Source organism: Arachis ipaensis, chromosome B2 (genome assembly GCF_059453495.1).
Source record: "Arachis ipaensis isolate K30076 ecotype BB chromosome B2, ASM5945349v1, whole genome shotgun sequence".
NCBI classification, from domain to species: domain Eukaryota; kingdom Viridiplantae; phylum Streptophyta; class Magnoliopsida; order Fabales; family Fabaceae; genus Arachis; species Arachis ipaensis.
In genome coordinates, this window is record NC_142437.1 from 11,039,365 (window position 1) to 11,055,966 (window position 16,602).

At 33.7% G+C, this 16,602-nt stretch overlaps 1 protein-coding gene across 23 annotated transcripts; it reads left to right on the plus strand.

The window, feature by feature from the left end:
• The first annotated feature begins 2,547 nt into the window (after nucleotides 1-2,547).
• Nucleotides 2,548-12,260, plus strand: LOC107624880 (APO protein 3, mitochondrial). 23 transcript variants are annotated; one of them, XR_015905232.1, is made up of 7 exons: nucleotides 2,562-2,964; nucleotides 4,905-5,427; nucleotides 8,203-8,433; nucleotides 9,189-9,306; nucleotides 9,412-9,997; nucleotides 10,546-11,907; nucleotides 12,015-12,260. XR_015905232.1 is itself a non-coding variant. In XM_088505117.1 (6 exons), the coding sequence occupies exons 5-6, from the start codon at nucleotides 9,606-9,608 to the stop codon at nucleotides 11,435-11,437; spliced, it is 1,284 nt and encodes a 427-aa protein (XP_088361243.1). In that variant the 5' UTR covers nucleotides 2,562-2,964; nucleotides 4,905-5,427; nucleotides 8,203-8,433; nucleotides 9,189-9,306; nucleotides 9,412-9,605; the 3' UTR covers nucleotides 11,438-12,260. The 23 variants fall into 23 exon arrangements, 21 of the variants coding, with proteins under 21 accessions (XP_088361251.1, XP_088361247.1, XP_016182841.1 ...); XR_015905233.1 differs by lacking the exon at nucleotides 4,905-5,427 and having other exon boundaries at nucleotides 2,562-2,941; nucleotides 9,192-9,306; XM_088505117.1 differs by having other exon boundaries at nucleotides 10,546-12,260.
• Nucleotides 12,261-16,602: the final 4,342 nt, after the last annotated feature.

Here is a 16,602-nt window from a genome sequence, read left to right on the forward strand (position 1 = left end):
GTTGGTTTAATTTAGTTTATATTGAAGGAAATAAATCTTCTTTTGTGAGATTTGGTTTATGTTGCTACTGAACTTAGCTACTTGTGTGGCTACAATATTTTGATTATCAGTTATGTAAAAATTTTGATAAATGGATGAAACAAACCAAAAACAATGTGTTTCTTTTATACTATTTCACCACAATTGATTTAATGCATATCCATCTAAATATAATGAAACATTTCAATCTAACAATTTGATAATCAACACAAATTAAAACTTGCCTAAACAGCCACCACATACATACAAAACACAACTACAACTACCAATGTCCGTAATTATTATACCCCTAAACAAAGCAAAAATAGTATGCTTCTTCACAACTTGGCTGTCATCATTCTTCTTCAACAGCAAATCCTCTAACTGCTTCACTCTCTCCTCTAAGTCATCGTTCAAGATACGCATTAAGTCATTCAAAATTAGCATACTTTGGGATTATCTGAGATATTTTGTTGTGACATGTGAAGGAGAATCTTCAATTTGAGTGTCATGAGAGGGAGGATTAGAATTTTGCAAGCTACCAGGTCCAGATACATCAGCATGTGTTTTTAATGAAACCAAAAAAGGGACAATGAATATATTTGAGGGTAATATCACCAATTATAGGTCAGATAGGTTCCCAAACATTAGGTTATCAGACAAATAGGTCCCTATAGAGGCATAATCATCACGCAGATAGGTCCCCTCGAACAGGCAGATAGGTCCCCCATTTAAAACGTTCCCATTTCACAACTTTGCCTTCCATTGTGGGAACGAATTTGTCCTCCATGAAACGACGTCGTTCGCCTCATGATCCAATACGACGTCATTTTGTCCAGCTTGGATGGGGACTAAATTGTCCTGGAGGTGACATGTGACAGTTAACCTGACACGTCAACCCGTTAACCTCCACGTAGGACGTCCTGACCAGGTCAAACTGCCATAGAGACGTATCTGGTGTATAACTGAAAATGTCAGAGTCAAAATTTTAGTTAAATTTTGTTGGGAACAAATCTGTCCGACTGTGAATTTTTTGGGAACCTATTTAAAGTATTACTCTATTGTAGGTGTTTACTTCGATACAATGACAAATTTATACATATTGATATAATAAAAACTTAGACAAATTAAAATACGATATGTGAATTATATTTTTTATGTCAGTAATTATTTTGTTTAAATATATATCATATCAATATTTTTACCAAACCATCTTTATAATTTGATAAAAATAAAAAAAATTACTTAATTTTACAAAAAACTTAGATATCATTTTTTTTTATATTGGACAAAATCATAAAAACTACCATTACTCTTTTAATTTAGTCAAAATTTAAAATTCAACTAACTTTAGTTTTATATTTTTAAATTTTAAACAATTTAAAAAAAAAACAAAAACACATCTAAAAAAAAAGTTGTTCATCTTCTCTAGGATTTTAGTGTTCTTCATCTCCTATTTCCTCTTCTTTCTCTTTGGCAAAGAAGAAGAAGAAGCTCTCTTCGTCTTCTTTCTGCTTTTCTTACTCTGAAGTTCTGTTTGTCTCGTTTCTTCTTCGCTCTTCTTTCTCTCTGACAAAGAAGAAAAAAAAGCTCTGTTCGTCTCGTCTTCTTTCTACTCTTATTTCTCACTATTATTAAAACATTCCGAATATAAAAAATATAATTAATATAAAATATGCTTTTTAAAAAATATTTCAATTAAGATTTTATAATTGTTTTCTTGTGAAGAAGATTTCTTTTGATCTATATTATAAAAGTATCTTTATCTAAAAGGGTTACTATTTTCTTTAAATAGTTACCTTCTCTCATAAGTCTCACTTTTAAAGTACGGCTAACATATATCTTTATGAGAAGGTATTTTTGATATCTTCATCGGAATAGGTGTCATGTATGTCAATTTTATCTTGCATTCTTTTTTATTGTACTAGACAGCAAAAGATTGCGGCAAAAATTTATCAGTGATTTTGAAATTGCCGTTAAGAGGATTGTGATGTGCCGTTTTTGGTTATACAACAAAGCACAAATTTAGAGGTAGTTTTCACCTGATTGTAATGTTTTGAAAATCAAATTGGACCGGTCAATTCGATGGGTTAATCAGAAACTGGTTCTTAGCCAGTTTAGTTGAGGTGGAGAACCGTCCTGCAAAAAACCAACAGAAGAATTGATCGAAATGACGGTTAATTGATGAACCATTAGAATCGAATCGATTTTTAAAGGGTCAGCGATTTAACTAAATACCCCAAAATGACGCTGTTTTAAATCCTTTTTTTAAAAAAAAAAGAAATCCCCAATTCCCCAACCCCCTTTCTCTTTGACTTAAAGCCACCCATCTTTAGTTGTCAAAATCGGACTGAACTGATAGATTGGATCGAAAAACAGGTGAACCGGTCACCGAATCGGTATGGATGATTCATATGACTAAACAAGGAAAAAAACCGGTTTGAACCGGACAGTTTGGTGGAACCGGGTTTCAAAACCCGGACCGGTTCGAATTGGGAAAAAAATACCATCCCCAAACGAACCCTAGCTCTGCTCGCGTGCTCTCCGTCTCTCCCCCATTCTCCTTCCGTTCAGTGTTCAGAAAGACTCTCCCCCATCCTTGTCTCCTTCATGCTTCAGCTTCACCTTGCTACTCTCCCCCATTCTCCTTCGTGACTTCGTCCTTCCTGGCCTCCTGAAGAACCCAACGGCTGAACCAACCTTCCAAAATCGCAGCCACCCCAGCTCTGTCTCTGTAACCTCGGTTCACCGCCACGGCGCCACCGCACGCTCACCTCCGTCGCCGCGCCTCTCACCGGATCCACCAGCTTTCCTCCGCTCGCGTCTCGCGTCTCTGCCTCCAGCCGCCTGCGTCTCGCTCGCGTCTCTGGCTCTCTCTCTGTCTCGAGCTGTGCTTCCTGCAGCCGTGAGCTGTGCTTCCCTGGTGCGCTCCACTGCTTCCCTGCCGTGAGCATTTACTTGTTTTTTCAGGTTTTTCTCCATGAAATTTCTTGTGTTATTGCTGTGAATTTTATTGTCGATTGGTTTATGAGCTGATTAGAAATAAATATGGCAGGGTTGAATTGAAATGTTGAATTGGTTTTGAATTGTTGAATTAGTTGAATTGGTTTTGGATTGTTTTTAAATCAGTTCTGAATTAGTTTGAGTTGCTGAATTTTTGAATTTGCTGAAATTTCTTGTATTATTGCTGTGAATTGGTTTATGAGCTAATTAGAAATAAATATGACACTGGTTGAATTTGTTGAAGGTATAAATAAAGATAGCAAAAATATTAAAGAAACAAGTCAAGAAGACTCAAGATTGGTTAGTTAGGATTGGTGTTCTCACGTGGTTATTGGTCTGCATATATTTTTGCAATACATGTATAAATAGCTGAGTCATCAGGTTCTAAAGAGAGAGATATAGATCATTGATTTTGTATACACTTTTCTTTCTTACACTAATAAAGACGTATATTCAGATTACAATAGGTTACTGGTTTTCGTTCTGTTTTCTCAAAGGATTCCTCTGCTGTTATTTGTTCTTTAAGATATTGCATAGTTCTTCATTCAGTTTTGGCTTCTTAGCAGAATTGAAATGTTGAATTGGTTTTCAATTGCTGAATTAGTTGAATTGGTTTTGAATCAGTTGTGAATCGCTGAATTTTTTAATTGCTGAATTGCTGAATTTTTGAATTGCTGAATTGTTGCTTGGATATGATAATATTGTTGTTAAATTAAGCTCTTTTGGAAAAAGAACTTAAAGTATAAGGACTTTTATTAATAGCAGCTTATAAATAAGTTATTTTGTGTTTGGATTTTTAATTATAAAAGTACTTATTTAAAGTTGTAGCGTTTGGATAAATAACTCAAAAAATACAATTTTTTTTTCACAAAAATGGATATTAAAACAATGATGATAACAAATACTTTTCAATATGGAATGTTGATTTTCTATAACCTAATCACTAAGATTACAATTGTTTAGGCAATTAATTATTTATTTGCTCTCTTATTAGTTCCATTTTTTAGATAGAAACTGGTTCTTCTACTTTATCTTTACCCATAACGGTGTTCTTGTATGTGGTAAATAGTAATAAAGTTTTAATTCACAATAATCTTGATGGTAATGCCAAAGAAACTATTGTCTAGTTAGTGTTTGCTGTTTTATTGTGTATAATATGGTAGATAAGAATAAAAAATAAATGTGAAATGTGTGTCAATGTATATTTTGTTGCTGTTTTTTATTTATTTTTTTACTTCTATTAGAATTTTCTCCTCTTTTATTGGGGTCAAGAACTTGTTATAACTAATTATAAAAATAATAGCAGCTATATAAAAATAAAATCACATGGAAAAAAAATAAAATTAAAACTGAGATTTTATACCACACATAATGTTAAAAACAAATTTAATAATAAAAATAGAGTGGTAAAATGATAAAAAAAGATGGTGGAAGGTCAATGCTTCTAGTAGATGGAACTTTGGGTGAAAATGGTGGACTTTCTAGTATTTTGAGGTTATTTTTTTTTACGGAAATGATAGAATGACTTATCGAGGAGGAGAAATCATATATTTCTACTTTTTCAAAAGGTTATGAATTAACTTTTCGAGAAGTTAAAAGTTCTTTTTAAGATAGTGCCAAACACGCGTGCTGTGACTTGACTTTTCATAATTTAAAAGTCAGACAAATAGTTCTATTACTTCCCAAACGGGCTCTTAGTAGTACTGACCAATTGAGACTTGATTGTTGTTAATTAAGATAATATTGTTGCTGGCTAATTCAAATTTTAATATTAAGTTATTGATTATTTTATATTTTTTATTTACGTGGGACTGAGCCACCAGTTTAACCCATGACCCACCAATTGAACAAATGAACCAATAGCTTGATCGGTTCTATTACAGTTCGGTTCTGACAACTATGCACCCAACCTTAAACCTTTTTCCACAGCAGCACCCAGCCACCATCCACTCCAAGCTCATAGCTGAACTCTTCTCCTCGGGTAGAGGGTGCTGTGGCCGCGGTGGGGACAGACCGTAGTGCCGTTGTCGCTCAACGTTCCTCTTCTCTCGCCCTATTCTCGTCGTCTGCTCGGGCCTATTGTTGTCGTTCCTCTTCTCCTACCCGTTGCACGAAGGTCTGTGTTGAGCTCGTGGCGCCGCTGTCGTGGAGGGTTGCTCGATCGTCGTCTCTGTCGTCTCTCTCTCTCTCGTCTCTCTCTCTCTCTCTCTCTGGCCCTCTTCTCCTCGACGTCGCCAGAAGGTCTGCTCAGAGCTGTTGGCGTCGCAGTCTCCGTCATAATCAAGCCATCTCTGTGGTCGTCTTCGTCGGCCCTGAACTCATCGTCTCTGTCCTTGTCATCAAGCCTTTGTCTTCGAGCCCCCTCTCTCTGTGTACTTGCTCACTTCCCTTCCTCTCTCGCTGCCGGTAAGCACTGTTGCTTCAATTTATGTTGTTGCTGATTTTCTGAAATAATAGTTGATGGTTGATTTGAATGATTCTGTTGAATTTTTTTGTTGAGTTAATTTTTCTGATATAATTTTGTTGATGGGGTTCTCTGTTGGGGTTGATGGTTGATTTGAATGGTTGTTAATTTTGCTTTCAGAGTTGGGGTTGTTGCTGATGTAATTCTGAGTTTAGTATGGATGCTAAGTTTGGATTCTTTGCATAATTTTTCTGTTTTTGGATTTTCTGGCTTTGGATGCTGAGTTTTCTGTTTTTGGATTCGGAGTTTTTGTTGTTGAATACTTGATTGGAAGTCTTTGTTGGAATTTTTTGTGATTTTGAATTCTATTGCCGATGGTTTGAGTTTTTGTGTAAGTTTGTGTTTCCATTGTTGCTGATTATTTTATTATTAAAAGTTATTGTTGAAAATTTTTTTATTCTAATTTTTTGTCGCTAATGTGATGCCTGATGAGTATTGTTGCTGATTACTTGATGTTGATTAGGACTTAGAAGTCATTTAGAAAATTTTCATTTTGTGAATTTTTAATGATAAAATATGAACAAATTATTATATGAAATTATAAAATTTTGAATTTTATTAATTTAGAAATTATTGAATTTGAATATTTGAAATTGTATATTAAATTTTTAATAATTTTATTTTATGTTAATTAAATCGATTTAACCACAATTCGACTTCGGTTGGACTATTGAACCATTGAACCAGTCATTTGACCGATTCAATGGCTGGTTTGGTTCTCGCAACCTTGCCTAACCGCCGCTTAATTATATATTCATAAGGGTAAAGTATATTTTTTTCCTGAAGTTTTTGAAAAGTTTTAAAAATATGTCTAACATTTAATTTGATTCAATTTTGCCCTAACATTTGAAATAAATTCCACCAACATCATCAATCAAAACCACAATTTCATTGGACTTCGTTTTCTCATTCCATCGCCACCTCACCCACCACCACAACCCAACTACATTTACCCCTCACTTACGGCCACCAGTACCATCATTATCAACATGATCATCATTAACAACTTCATCGGATCCCACCTCCACCCATCAACCATCCCTCCCTTTTCCTTCCCATCTCACCCCACCCTTCACCGTCCTAAGACTTGATTTGGTAAAACTTTTACTTTTCGAAAGTAGTTTATGAAAGTTGTCTTTTAGCTTTTTAAAAGCTGTAATACCTGTATTAGGTAAAATCAAATTAAAAATAGTTTGCGATAAACACAAACACGATAAGCTTTTAAAAGTAAAAAAAGACCATAATAGACATATGTATAAAAGGTAATTTTGGATATTTATTATTAATTTATTATATAGGATTATATTAGAAATTTTAATTTTGATAAGTAGAAATCAACTTTGAAAAGCTCTTCCTTAGGTGCTTTAAAAGCACCCCCAGCTTTTAAAAGCAAACGAGGTGAAAAACACAAGCTCCTCCCCGAAAAACTTTACCAAACCAAGCCTAAATTACTATCATCTCCTCATTCACCATTGCCACTGTATTTTCACCTTCATTGCACTGTCTCTGTCCATTCTTCTCACCCCACCACAATTCCAACTAACACAACAAATCCTAAATTCATCACACACGCCTACATGCCCGCGCACTCGCGGGCACGCACACACACGAAAAGTAGAAAGAGATCGAAGGAATAAAGAACTCGAAATCAAGTGGGAAAGAAACAGTGAAAAAGTTTCGCGGAGGACGCATTCGCTAAAGGAGAAAGTGATTGTGGTAGAGGAAGGTAGATTAATAGAATATAAAATCCACACTCACTAAGTTGCCTGTATTTTAATTGTGAATAAGACATAATTTTACTTGCAGAGACAGGGAGAGAAAGAGAAAGAGAAAAAACATTGGAGGGATAGGACAAAAAGGGAGAATCAACATGGTTGTTGGGTAGATAGGGTGAGGGTGGTGGGGTGATGCCGTGGTGTACTATTAAGAAAGGAGCCACTTAGATAAAGATGCTGAAAACGTCTTTTTATAAAGATGTTTTTTAATAATTAAAATTTAATATATATAATCGATTAAATCGTATTATTTTTGTCAAAATTAGACTAGACAAATTGATTTGACTGAAAAATGGTAAATCAAATCTTGAATTGGTCTAAATTAATATTATTTTTTATAAAAAATGACTATAATACCCTATTATAGAAAATGACTAAAATATTTTTATTATATATATTAATTTTGAAAATTTTAAATTTTAGTTCTTTATTTTTCCATCGTAGGGTTAGGATTTAGAATTTTTAAAATTATATATATATATATAAAATAAGAGTATTTTAATTATTTTCTATAATAAAGGTATTGTAGTCATTTTTTATAAAAAAAATAATATTTAGATCAGTTCAAGATTTGATTCACCGTTTTTTTGGTTAAATCAATTTGTCTAGCCTAATTTTGACAAAAATAACATGATTTAATCGATTATATATGTTAAATTTTAATTACTGAAAAATATATTTAAAAAAAGACATTTTAGGCGTGGCTCCCATTAAGAAAATGAGCCACTTAGATAAAGACGCTACTTAGATAAAGACGCTGAAAACGTCTTTTTATAAAGATGTTTTTTAATAACTAAAATTTAACACATATAATCGATTAAATCGTGTTATTTTTATCAAAATTAGATTAGACAAATTGATTTAACTGAAAAAGAGAAAAAGAGTATTTTTAGAATTTTTCTAAAATTTTGTGGACAAAAAATATACTTATCCTATTCACAGATTATTCTATCATTCAACTCTCGCTCGCCGCGGGTACCCTGAGAAGTGAGAAGCCTTTTCGCACAAATCATCCATTCTTCCGCCACCCCATTACAGGCCACACCCTTGCTGTCGTGTAGCCGCTTGTCCCCTTTTCCCTTCAATTTCAGCTGTTGCCTCCTTCTCCCGTGTTGTTCGCTGCTCTACCCCCTCTTCGGCTCTTCTCTCTCACTCGGTCTGGGAGCTCTTCAGGTTCATTCTTCTAATTTGCCTGAACACTGTCTACTTTAATCATTTGTTATCTGGCTGCACAACAATTCAGAATAGATATTATTGATGTCAATCGACATTGCCCAACTTATTTTATTGTGTTATATGAAATTGAATTCAGAGAAAAAGGAAATCAATCACTCACATAGCACATTTACAGATGTTTAGTATAGTTATGACATTCTTGCTAATAAAATTCTGCCCGCTGATACATCATATCATATATAAATTAAAGCGTTGAAGTGCCAATATTGATTAACCTGTAGGTATATTATCTAGGTACTTGGTACTGTATGTTTCAATTGGATCCTTGTATTCTATGATGTTATATTGGTTTTGGAAGAATGAATTGTTGTTCTTCATAGGTTATAGGATAAGGAAATCATAATTATAGTGAAAAAGATTATTGTTGTTTAGATAATTCAAGGTAATTTTAATTTCAGTGAAAATGTTGTTAAAAAAGAGTACAATGCCAAACCAATCAACCCCTAACATTTCCCAATAATGGCACCATATTAAAAAACTTCAGCCTATAACTTATCAGTGTTCATTTTACTACTCCATTAATTAATTTATTTATTTTTTTGGTCATATACTGCTATGATTTATAAGTGTTGGTTTTTTTTTCCGTTATACCAACGGGGCTAATGCCCAACAAGTGTTAGTTGAATGGTATATTGGTATGACATCTTGATTTTTTTTTTTTTTTGGGTTTTCCACGGTATCTCCCAACTCAGCAGGCCAATGACTAATCCGTCGCGGTACTGAGCTCCATTTAAGGGTTTGCCGCTGGCTAATGGGTTGCTGCATGTACAAGGCGGGATTCGAACCCCCAACACTTGCTTAAGCGGACTAGTACTAGACCAACCCAATTTGGTTATGACATCTTGATTTATCATTTCTAGAAACCTAAATAATATTTTTTTTGGTAAATCTAAATAATCTGTTTTTATTCCACAGGCTTATTATATTACAGGTTCGAGGCCCAAACTAGGCCCAATATTGAGCACCTGACTCCAAAACTGTCTCTAAGCTTACTAGCTCCCTGACAAAAAAATAAAATAAAATAAAAAAGCTTACTAGCTCCGATCACATGCTCCATTTCCCAGTACGGCGGTTCCCACCATTTCCACCGCCAAAACTTCTTAACGGAGATGCGCGCCATTGTCATCTCTTCGGAGATAATTTCTCATCTTAAGCGACTACCACACCGCTTCAATGCAACCCTCTCCTTCTCGTCGGAGACTTCACCGCTGGTGGCGTTCGGGGACGACAGAGAATCCACGTACTCTGACGTGCCGAAGCCTTGCCGGAGGAAATCAGAGAGGAAGCCGTATGTGACGCCGATGAAGGTGCTGATAGAGAGGGCGAAGAAGGAGAGAGAAGCGCGTAAGGCACAGCCATGTAGGGTTCTGGAGGAACCACCGGATAACGGGTTGCTGGTTCCGGAACTCGTTGAGGTGGCTCACCGAGTATATCTAGCTCGAAATTCACTCGTATCTGGTCTGAGTCAACTCGTCCGAATCATTCCCGTGCTGCGCTGCGAGTAAGTTGCTATGCATATTTGATTTTTATGTTGATTCTGAAATTTCTAAGCTAGACAATTTGGCAAATGTTGCAAAATTGAGGAACCAGTTAATTAGGTTTCTGTTAAAACTGATTTTTGATGCAGTAAGAGTTAAAATTTTTTTTCCCTTTTACATAATCATTCAATCTTCAAACTTTGGTTATGGATTGTGAAGAACTTATGGTAATGATATATTTTTTTGATTGCCCTAAAGTGTAGAACACGTTGCACTTGCTGAGATTGAGTGAATAAGTTAGGAAGTCTATATTTTTGTCTGGATTTGCACTGTGTGATGGATATATTCTAAGGAAATCATGTGTTTTGAGTTGCATTCTAGGCTTTCTGGTTGTTATCATTTAACATTGAGAGATGGAGAGAGAAAAAAGAGTGTGATTTATTATTATTATTATTATTATTATTATTATTATAGATGGTGTTGTGGTCTTATGGATTGTATGTGCTTCTTTATTTATTTATTTTTTCTTCGTCCGAACTAGACTTCACTTTTACTGGTTTCTCCATATCAGGTTATGCAATGAGGTTCACATTGGTTATGTTGGTCATGAAATTCGAACATGTACTGGACCAAGGAGTGGTTCCAGGAGCGCAATGCATGTTTGGAGAAGGGGAGGGGCACGAGATGTGGTCTTCTTCCCAAAATGCTTTCATCTTTATGATCGTGTTGGTAAGCCAAGAGTCGGACATGATGAGAGGTTCAGTGTCCCTCGCATCCCTGCCATTGTTGAACTCTGTATACAGGCCGGTGTAGATCTTGCAAAGTATCCCACAAAAAGGAGAACGAAACCCGTATACTGTATTGAGGGAAGAATTGTTGATTTTGAATCAGTTGCAGAAGATATTGAAAATAAAATAAAACTTTCTTCTGAAAATATCAAAGCTCTTCCCAATGCATCTCCTGTGCTGGCAAGGCATGTAGAGAATTATCCAAATTTAGTGATGAACAATAGCAATCTGGATTGGTTGAGTGAGGAAGAACGGAACAAAGTAAGGGATTTAAGTAGTCATACCCTAGAGGCATGGTTTGAGATGATATCAGGTGCAAAGAAGATGATGGAGAAGTACAGTGTGCATACTTGTGGATATTGTCCCGAGGTCCAGGTTGGTCCGAAGGGACATAAGTTGAGAATGTGCAAGGCTTCAAAGCATCAGTCTCGGAATGGTTTACATGCGTGGCAAGAGGCAACAATAGATGATCTTGTGGGTCCGAATTATGTCTGGCATGTCGACGATCTGAATGGATCTCCTCTGAATAACAATTTGAAGAGATATTATGGCAAGGCTCCAGCTGTGGTGGAACTCTGTGTGCATGGAGGGGCTCATATTCCAAATCTGTATAAGAGCATGATGAGATTAGATGTTGTCTCCCCAGATCGAGACGAAGTTGACCTTGTTGCCTGATACATCATGACCCCCTTTGAAGTTAGACGATATATTTTCAATCAAGATTTGAAATTCAATCAGATAAGATCTTGGAGCATTGAGTTTGATCAAAGCAGAGGTTTGGTCCCCGTTGCTATTTTTTCTGTTGTGACTTCTATATAGGTCAAAATTCTTGATCTTCATACATAATAAATGAGTTACCAGCATATTCTATCTTTGGAAAAAGATACATAGCTTAAAGGGAGGTATAACAGATATAAGATACTTCATTATCATGTTGTGGGTCTCAAATTGGTATGCTTTCAGCTCATCAAACTCTGCAGTTTTTTGTGAAAAAAGTGTTGACTATCGACACTGGAATTGATACTAATGAAAGACCAAACAGCATGTAGTCCAAACTTCAATGCACATAAATGAAGATTCTAGCAGCAACCATCAAAATAAATCCGAACTTTCATCTTCGGTGACAAACCTCAAGCATGCCATTGGTATAGTCTTCTCTAAAGGATGCTTATTAAGTTGTTCTGGTTTTCAAGTCACCTGAGTTTGCTTCCCTTAATATTTGTTGAGCATGATTCCTTGTACTTACTTTTAGGTTATTGGTTGCTGAAAAAGGTAAGATTGTGGAAGGATCCAGAACTATGGAAATCGTTCTGTTATCACAGAATTTTTAGGCTACACATAGAGATGTTTTACAAAGAGAAACTCCTTAAGTTACCACACCCCTTATTGTATATTCAAATGCATATTTATTTGGTGAATATTCCAATGAAGATTTTATAAGTGTCTTCATGTAAAAATAATATAATATGAAACTAATCCTACTAATTGATTGTCACTCATTTTCCCTCCATAAAGCAGCTATTATATTTATACCACTTGAGTCAATCGCATGTTGATTAAAATTGATTTGTCTTAGCAAAATAGAAGTTGAGAGATTGATTTGGTGATTGAATTTTTTTGAAGATTAAAATATCCAAGAATTCTTTGAAAATTGATTTGGGATATTATTTAAAAAAAAAACAACTTACCAAGAGATCAAACAACTCTATAGTGACAATAAAATGAAGAACAAATACCCAAATTGATCGTAAGGAATTTTAAATTAGATATTTTAATCCCTGACAAATTTTATTCTTAAAAAGTCCTGAAGAATTATTTCTGAAAGACAATTTGATCCTTGTGTCTCTTTTGAAGGGAGACTACTTTGTCTTAGTGTATTATAATAAAATTTGTTATTGACTTATTTGTCCAACACATGAAAGAATTGATTCAAAGTAACTTAAAGACCAATCTGTCCAATGAGAGTAATTCTGAAAGACTTTTAGAGAATAAAAATTTATTGGGAATTAAAGTGTCCAATCTGAAATTCTTTAGGGACCAGCTAGGGGGTATACTCTAAAATGAAATAGATGAGTAGCTAAATAAAAAGAAGGGTATATATACCAGTTTTGATAGGTTCCAATCAATCCACGTTCATAAATGGCACCAAGAGTGTTAATTTCAGCCTCAACAGGAACAACATTCATGACCCAAACATGACCCAAACAGGATCATCAACAAGTGCAGCTGCAAATCCACCCAAGTAAGAGTTCATATCAAGCACATTTGTGTACCTGCCTTTTTCTAATAGTGCGTTGGTACTTGGTAGTATATTTGTTTGGAATAAATCAATATTTGCTTATTGAACTCTATTAAAAATACTAAATAATGCATGAAAAACCAATAAGAGTGCTTAAATTTTTTTATGACAAAAAAACATTAGGATATGAATTGAATTTTTATTTTGGAATCATTATAAATTCACAACAATCCCAACAGAAAAGTGAATTACTGAACAAAATAAAAGAAATAAAAACTTCTAGAAATTCAAAAGTAACATAATTAAATTCAACAAATATAAGCTAAGCTACGAAACAATAATCATTACAATTAAAATTTCTTTATTATAGACACAAAATCAAGCCTAATTACAATTTCTTATTTTTAATAGTTGAAGTTTTTAAAATTTTGTGACATTTGAAAATATTTCTAATTAAGTATCCAAATATAATATTTTTAAAAATGATTAAAATTCTCAAAAAGTATATTCCTTCTTTAAAATATTCTATCCAAAGCAGAAATATCTTACATATGTTCTGTATATGTAATAGTATGTCATTTTTAGATGGATAATATTGATATTGAAGATGTTTGTTTGGCTCAGAATTGAGATACAACAATACAAGATCATGGTTGACTTATAGATCAAGTATAAGCCAATAAACTTGCTTCAAGTCACATGAGCTCCTTTTATTATGAGACTGAAGAGTGAAGAGAGTGTTTGGAACTTAGTAGACTGCTATTCTATATTTCTATGTTTCTTTTTTCTTTAATTGCTATTATTATTGTAAAAGAAAAGAAGTAAAAAAAAAACACCAATCTCCAATATTGGTAGTTACACTATGACAATTGTTGAATGTTTCGTGGAAGGAATGACATGTCTAAAGCTTTTGGAAAGTGAAAGTGAAATTATTAGAATTTAGAAGGCTAATTCTATGGTGCCTTTTGTTTGATATTTAATTTTTATTTAAATTACTTTTTATAGTAATTTTAAAATATTTAAAATTTTTTAATTTTTATACTTTTAAATTTAAAATTAATTATTTAACTTATTTTAGCAATTAGACAATATCTTTTAGGCACCATAATAAACACCTTATTAGAAATTGAGTTTTTTAGTAGTTCCTATCTCACGGTTTTGTTTTGTCTCCTGTTAAAATGGTACCTTTTCTTTCTTTTCCCATATGCATTTTAAAAAATAATATAAATAAAATCCTGAGGAACATTATTGCTCTTGTACTTTTAGAAAAATTATTACTTAAGATTATTTTTCCTCTCGATATATATAAGTGCATTTTTCGATACTTGAACTTACATGTTCTTATCATTTATACAAGGAGTAAATTATTTATTACTATTTTTTAATACTTTTTATGTTTTAATAGCGTGCCACCATTATTTATTGAATTGATGAAAAATTTAATCGGTTCCGCTACGTTACCAATAGCATATCTGCCAACTTCTGCCAACTCTTATTTATAATTGTGTTTTATGGAAGTGTGTTTGTGGATGTGTCTAATAAAAATGTCTTTTTTATAGCTGTGTTTAATAGAAGTGTCTTTATAGATATATTTTCTGAATGTGTTTCTTTATATATGTATTTAAAATATATTAATTATTAGACACATCTACGAACACACTTCCATGAAACATAATTATAAATAAGAGTTGGCAGAAGTTGGCAAATATGCTGTTGGTAACGTAGACTTTTCCAAATTTAATTTACTGCTAGATTGGTATAAGCTTCGCATGTGCGACCGTTGTTAATCATAGGTTTTGCATACTTTAGAAAGGAAAAAAAAATTGTAAATATGGACTTTGTAATTAGACACAAATACAAGAAGACAGAAAGATCTTTAGTCTTTTTTAGTCATCGATTGATGTAGAAAATTATTTTTGAGATATTTATTATATTAAAATATGTTTTGCTTCAAATTGATGCTGTTATAGTATTAATGGTACTAGACAAATTAGGAATGTGTTTATGTGAGTGAGGTGGCAACTAGCAACTAGACATTAAGAAATGTAACTGGCACATGTATTTTACAATGAGAAATACTATTTTTATACATATCTAAATTTGCAAAGGACATATATTCTTGGATAAATAAATTGATGTCTCATGAACACACGAGGAACCCATTGAGTGCACATGGGACTCATGTGATTCAAATTATATATATGAATCACAATCACAAGATCAATCAAACACAAGTTCTCAGTTCCTAGATTTTATGCAAAGTGCATGGAAATTTCGCCCTAGATTGTTAAATTTATTTTTAAGTAGTGTTATATAAATTATAACGTTAGCATTTCAATCATGATAAATATTTCATTATAAAATATAAATTTAACTTGATTATAAAGAAGATGAACATGAGAAAAAAAAAAGCAAAAAACACAAATGAAAAACATATTTTTAGTAACACACACGTTGTTTTTTGAAAGGAGGAATGCTAACACTATGTTTGGTTTAAGGAAAAATAAAAGAAAAGAAAAGTGGTGGAAAAAAAATGAGTGGAAAATTTCATTTTCCTTTATTTGAATACCAAAGAAAATGGGAAGGAAAGAAAATTTTAATGTGGGTTTTACAAATTTTTTTTTTCCATCCATTAGAAGCAAGAAAACAAGAAAGAAAATGTTACTTTTGATGTATTTACAATACTATTCCTAATTCTATTATTATTAATAATTAGAGTTAAACCTCAGAGTGGTCCCTGAACTTGCACTCGACCCTCAAAGTGGTCCTTAACCTTGCACTGGCCTCAATATTATCCCTGAATTTAACACAAGTGTTTCACGGTTGTCCCTGAAGCATTTTTCGATGAATATTCCCTAACGGCGCGCTGACGTGTATGGAGAGGCGCCACGTTGGATATCTGACGTGGCTGTTATCATTTTTTAACTCAATTTAGTCCCTAGATTATTTTATAAGCTTAATCCCCAATTTATTATCAGAAACCACTCTGTTTCTTCTTCTCTGCTCTCCTTCGTCTTCTCTACCATTGTTGAGCTGCCATTGTTAAATGTGATTTGAGTGGGTCATGATGGGTGGAGGCAGCAAATTGAGGTTATGATGAAGGCCTAAATTTTGGAGGTTATGATGCTCATGATGTATATCATGATGAGTTAGATGAGACAAATTCTTGGCATTCCGAAGAAATGAAGACACTCCTAACTCAGAGGATGACAACTCATTTCCTGTTTTCAGAGAAGAAACAAGGTTCGAAAAACTCCAATTAGAGGTAGGGATGAAATTCAATACGAAGATGGATTTTAAGGAGGCTGTGAGGGAGTATTGCATCTAGGAAGGTAGAAGAGTTAGATTCAAGAAAAATGATAATATACGATGCAGGGCTTTATGTAGGGGTGAGGAATATCCATGGATTATCTATATCTCTAAGGATAGTGAGATTGTTTGCTGGCAAGTTAAAACCTTCAATGATGATCATACCTGCCCAAGGAAGAAAAAAAATAAATTAGCTAACAGAAGGTGGTTAGCAAACAAGTTGGTGAAGAAGCTTAGGAAATTTCCAAATCTGAAGCACTCTGAAGCTTTAACATACTTCAAACCCCGTAGA

Excerpts from the sequence above, each read along its gene's own strand:
- LOC107624880 (XM_088505125.1), top strand. The coding sequence starts at position 9,606 with ATGCGCGCCATTGTCATCTCTTCGGAGATAATTTCTCATCTTAAGCGA. Across the intron at positions 9,998-10,545 it reads ATTCCCGTGCTGCGCTGCGA|GTTATGCAATGAGGTTCACA; the intron begins GTAAGTTGCTAT and ends TCTCCATATCAG.